Source organism: Salmo salar, chromosome ssa15 (genome assembly GCF_905237065.1).
Source record: "Salmo salar chromosome ssa15, Ssal_v3.1, whole genome shotgun sequence".
Taxonomy (NCBI): Eukaryota; Metazoa; Chordata; class Actinopteri; order Salmoniformes; family Salmonidae; genus Salmo; species Salmo salar.
In genome coordinates this window covers 67,244,515-67,250,514 of record NC_059456.1, presented here as the reverse complement: position 1 = coordinate 67,250,514, position 6,000 = coordinate 67,244,515, and the positions used below count along the sequence as shown (strand labels likewise).

At 44.7% G+C, this 6,000-nt stretch overlaps 1 protein-coding gene across 6 annotated transcripts in view; it reads right to left on the bottom strand.

Annotated features, from left to right (window-relative positions):
• Positions 1-6,000, bottom strand: part of LOC106571974 (voltage-dependent L-type calcium channel subunit alpha-1D) — an 86,252-nt gene that overhangs the window by 79,449 nt on the left and 803 nt on the right. For all 6 annotated transcript variants that reach the window (XM_045695964.1, XM_045695968.1, XM_045695966.1 and 3 more), the window contains exons 2-3: positions 5,037-5,397; positions 4,160-4,265 (exon numbers count right to left, since the gene is read on the bottom strand). In XM_045695964.1, the coding sequence (XP_045551920.1) occupies positions 4,160-4,265; positions 5,037-5,397 (467 nt within the window). The remainder of the gene's footprint in view (positions 1-4,159; positions 4,266-5,036; positions 5,398-6,000) is intronic.

Sequence of the window (6,000 nt, the reverse complement as noted above, 5' to 3'; positions counted from 1 at the left end):
ACACACATATTATCCGCAAACACACATAGGCAGCATAAACACACACATACACATACACACATAGGCAGCATAAACACACACATACACACATAGGCAGCATAAACACACACATACACACATAGGCAGCATAAACACACACATACACAGACACACATAGGCAGCATAAACACACACATACACACATAGGCAGCATAAACACACACATACACAGACAAACATAGGCAGCATAAACACACACATACACACATAGGCAGCATAAACACACACATACACACATAGGCAGCATAAACACACATACACACATAGGCAGCATAAACACACACAGACACACATAGGCAGCATAAACACACACATACACAGACAAACAAAGGCAGCATAAACACACACATACACAGACACACAGACACACATAAAGTGGGGTTCCGAAATTATTGACCCCCTTGATAAAGATGAACAAAAATGACCGTATAAAATACATCATTCAAATATTGAGCATATTGTATGCTCAAGAGAATAGGGAAATTATACTATTTTATACTAATACAATTGCTCAGAAAAAAGTATTTTGTTTAACAAAATAAGGTGGTCAAAGGTTTAGTATTTGATCCCATATTCCTAGCAATTACTACATCAAGCTTGTACCTCCAAGAGATGTTCACCTCTCACCATTACCAATAACAGGGGAGGTTAGCATGCCTTAGGGGTATGATCTTTGACCCTCTGTGACTTTCTCACACACGTAGTTAAAGGAGATGTCATAAGTACCCACCAAACTCATCTAGTAACACCATTAAATCCAAAAGCCCTATCTTAGATACTAGCATACTGTCTAAAATAGTTGGACAGATTAAAACCATTCAGCTATCCAATTCCATCAAAAGTGAGACCTTGATGATACAGAATCAATTAAACAACCCACACACAATGGCTCTCTTCAACAGATACATGGAAATATCTCCGGGGAACAAATGAATCAAACACAGAGGAACACACAGGAGAGTAAGCATCATCCCGTAATGGTTTTCATTAGGATTGTCTATCCAGTGTTATTCAACTGTGTGTTTACGCTGTGACTGTTGGCGCCTGTTGCCAATGGAGACCAATGCGACGGCTCGCTCGTTGGACAAGCAGTATGGTAGTGGTCAAAGGAGATGCCATAAGTTGAAGTAACCATCAGATCATATCCAAGCTGAATAGGATCCTTATCGTCATCCCAGCCACAACACGGGTCAGTCTGACCCAAACAGACAGAGTCACACGATCCCCTGTTAAACCCTCATCCCTTTCACAGTCCCACCTCCCACTCGTGTGCCCCCCCCTCCCCCGTCTCTGCCTGCACAACCTCCTCTCATCTACTGGACACTAATCTACAGCACAGCTTAATCCTCCAAACCTGGCCACACACATACACTCATAGGGTCACAGAGACATGTGCACACACAATATAGGATGTTCCTAGTTCCTCACCCGCTCAGACTAGGATATTCCCACAGATACTGACATGCACCCCCAGATAAAGAGCCACACTGGTGTGAGTGGCCAGGCTCAATGACACATAAGGGAGAAGGTCTCAAGCCCCTAAGTGACCGTCACACAGCACGACACACAATTGATCAATCAAATGTATTTATAAAGCCCTTTTAACATCAGCAGTTGTCACAAAGCGCTTATACAGAAACCGTGCCCAAAACCCCAGAGAGCACTCAATGCAGATGTAGAAGCACAACGGCTAGGAAAAACTCCCTAGAAAGTCTGGAATCTAGGAACAAACCTAGAGATGAACCAGGCTCTGAGGGGTGGCCAGTCCTCTTCTGGCTGTGCCGGGTGGAGATTATAACAGTACATGGCCATGTACTCTTAAGACACACATGTAACCATCCTTAAAGCACCCGCACTCATTCATGCTCCAGATCTGCACTTCTACTGATCCACCCATACAGTGTTCAAATGAGGATTACACCCTGAGAGAGAGTGCATTCAAGCGTTTGATAGATTAGGAATTGTTGGTTTCATTCATGCTAGGTAGGCTATTAAGCACACACCGGGCTTGGGGACAATTCATTTAAATTCCAGACAATTCAGGAAGTACACTGAAATTACAAATGCAATTCTCCTCAATCCTTTTCAATGAGGAGAATATGGAATTGCAATATGGTTTATTTTCTGAATTGCCTGGAATTGACCCTAACCCTGGCATCGACAGACTCGCCCCTTCCCCTTCAGTAATGCTATTGTGAGAGCAGACATGTAGAGGCCAGGTGATACATGCTCAAGTGTGTGTGTGTGTGTGTGTGTGTGTGTGTGTGTGTGTGTGTGTTTAGTGCACAGACACTGGTGTCTTAATATGCTAGAAATGACTCTCTCAAAATGTGTTCATTAATAGCCTTATACCTCCAGCAATTTACAACATAAACAACTCAATTATTTGATCTCCTTCCTGCTCATTTGAAATGTGTTTATTCTGACGAGAGCTTTGAGAATAGAGAAAACCTCCATCAAATAAAGATTGGACATGAGATGATGCTGACCAGAGGTTTGGCGAGAGTTAATACTCTGTTTCCTCCATCTGTTTTGAGATCTGTTTTTTAATACTTACTTCTCTAAGAAGATCTCAGGGCAATATCAAATCTCAGGGCAATATCAGATCTCAGGGCAATATCAGATCTCAGGGCAATATCAGATCTCAGGGCAATATCAGATCTCAGGGCAATATCAGTCACAGCACGACAAGTTCATAGGCATGCGTCTTCCAGTGCAATCTAAAGAGGACGGACATCTTTTCACATTTTTAACAGTTAGGGGCCTGACACACCATTGGATCTGCATGCACAGAGATGGAATAGAACTGAGATAGATGGTTAATTTAACACGCAAAGACGGAGCGAAACTCATCGGAAACTCTGAATACCTACAGCCATCTCTCATGTCATCCTTCACTGTGCCGCTCTCTGTGAATCGTGAGATACAAGGTATACAGCTCTGTATGTCAAAATGGAATGAAATATCTTTGACAAGCACTTGTTACATATTGTAGCCTCAACCGGGACTCTAGCTAATACGCCAAGAAGTCCAAACCGCTTAACGAGGTCGGTAGGTGTTGGGTTAAGGTCGCTACAGTACCCCCTTTCTTTGGGAGAGCGTGTCCCCACTTGGTATAGACCAAGTCCCTCGTGTGTACACGCCCCTCCGATGGCCCCACGGGCTCCATCCCACTTTTAAGACCAATATACTGAACTTGGGGGGGACTCGAACCCGGGGCCAGCGACTATCAAGCCAACACTTTAACCGTTACGCCAATTGCTCCAATATAATTCTAAAATCATCTGTTTGCTGGTCACTGTTAAGGTTGCTGATTGACATATAACTGGTCATAGAACTATATCGCTAACTATAACTGCTCTGTGTAAATTCTATTTGATCATTTTCATTTCCTTATTGCTTCTATGCTGCAGCTGCACTGGACATACAGTCTGTGCGTGATTATATCAGCACAATACTGTAAACAAACTAACATGGTATAACAAATGATCAGGGCATTCTCCTCTCCAAGCCCTCACTGCTGAATGTGAAACAGACTGGGCGTGACACACAGGACAGATGACCTCCAGAACAGACTAGCGTAGCATACTGTTTGCATCAACAAACGAAACATGATACATCACCAAATAATGACAGGAAACCCCTGAGGCCATGCAGGAAACAACCAATCCCAAGCCAGGCCCAGCAGACAGGTTAAAGACCAATATGTGTAGCCATAGTGATGTCAACATGTACAGTGTGTGTGTGTGTGTGTGTGTGTGTGTGTGTGTGTGTGTGTGTGTGTGTGTGTGTGTGTGTGTGTGTGTGTGTGTGTGTGTGTGTGTGTGTTCTTCAGACTACCTATGGTGAGCCACATCCACCAGCGGCAACACACAAAGCAGAGAAAATTGCAGTGTACAACTGCAACAGTGTAGTGCCATTCCTTATGTACACCGATTCCTCAGAAGTAGCCTGACGAAGGTGTAACATGGTCCATCTATGCCATGGCCAACTCAGCATTCAATAGCAGAAAAAATCCTCCTAGAAAAACTATGGACAAGTGTCACTTCCTGAAGCCCTGCTATACTGTAGAATAGAATAGAATAGAATAGAATAGAATAGAATAGAATGGAATGCTCACCAGGTCGTGGTTGGTGGAGTTGGAGTCATCCTCTGGGAAGGGGATGTAAACAGCTAAGGCCACACAGTTGGCAAAAATAGAGAGCAGTATAAAGATATCAAAGGGTCTGAGGCACACAGTTAAGGAACCATGTTCAAAGCACACAGTCAATATGTGAGCATAAAACAGAGAGAGCACATTGCAGTCATGTAAAGGTAAAGGGGGGGGGGCGGAATCCTGAAATTCTCTTGGCTCTTATGAGGTAAAAAGTACAATGCTCAAAGCAAACATTTTCAAATGCAGCGACATCATCAGTTTGATAGATGATGGGGAGCTTACTCCTTATCATGGGATTGTCTTAATGCGCCATCTATAAAAACACACTGAATACGGTCTGTGATGTCTGCATTCAGCACTACACTCAAATGAATTTCTCTAGACCAGGGTTTCCCAAACTCCTCGGGACCCCAAGGGCTGCACATGTTGGTTTCCTGCCCTAGCACTACACAGCTGATTGAAATAATCAACTAATCATCAAGCGTTGATCATTTTAATCAGATGTTTAGTGCTAGGGCAAACAAACTAAACGTTTATTCGAGGACCGAGTTTTGGGAAACGCTGCTCTAGACTGTCTCCAACCGAGGTCTGGTCTGGGAGTGTTTTCAGCTTAGAAAAGGAAAGACCCAGACAGTGGCAAGGCTACATGATCACTATAGAGACTGCAGAATAAATGATTTTGTTGCTGATTGTTTAGTGCTTGGGAAGGGATGCTAACTATCAGAGGATGACACTTGCCATCATGGCTATCATGGACTGCTTTCTCTTGTAAACGAATAGGTCCCATGCGGGGACACAGAGAGTCCCTGTATATCTCCATCGAGAGCCCCAGAAAGGATACTTCCACTCCACCAGGCTGATGCAGGCTCTGCGGATGGGGTTGTTAAGTGTGAGGCAGAACAGTGCCCTGGGCGGTCTGCTGTTGGTGGAGCCGCCCTGCTTCTTGCTCTTGGCGTACAACTGCCTCTTCCTCTGAGACAGTGAGCCCACCGGGGCGGGTGTGGCCCCAGGGACAGAGGGGCGGGCGCTCATGCTCTGGGGAGCGTCGCCCTGGGCGTTACGAGCAGCATGGATCACGGCCTGCCAGGAGATAGTTCCGGTCTGGGGGCAGGGTTCAGGCTGTGGGTGGGAGGGGTTTTCTGACCCGAGGGCCGACGTGTCACCAGAGGGATGGGCTCTGTTGCTGCTGGCATACTGTGCCCCTGAGGGGGGGGAGAGAGAGAGAGAGAGAGAGATTGATCAGAGAAAGGTGTAAGCCAGAGGGAGAGTGGGGAAGGGGAGGGGAGTGAATGGTGAGACATCCAGGGGATAGAGAGTGGAAGGGAGAGAGAAAGGCATGAAATACAAACTGTATGTGAAACTCAGAAGGTTCCCTCACCAGTCTCTGTGACTATGCAGTGACACTTCAATGTCGAAATAAACCTTTCAACGCTGCATGTATTTCATTCAGATCACAGGGAGATGCTACAACGTCCACAAGTGAAGCTAAATTGGCCTTATTTAGTATGTATGCCTAGTTATTGGTGCATCTTTTCTTAATAAAATATGATTTTTGTTGGTCTCAGAAAACCACTACATTTCATTTATATTGGCAAACATGAATTTTGCAGTGAGCTGATTAGAATGGCAAGCTGTAATCAAAGCAATGACATCTTTGAGCAGGATAGTGATGTTGTTATTGTTTGATGAGATGGGGCTAAGCTGACCAGGGAGCATTCCCTTGACAACTAATGAAAACACAGAGGATACAGGGGAAGGCTGCTCATTGTAAGAGCCTAGTAGACTATATGGATGCTACAAAAAAA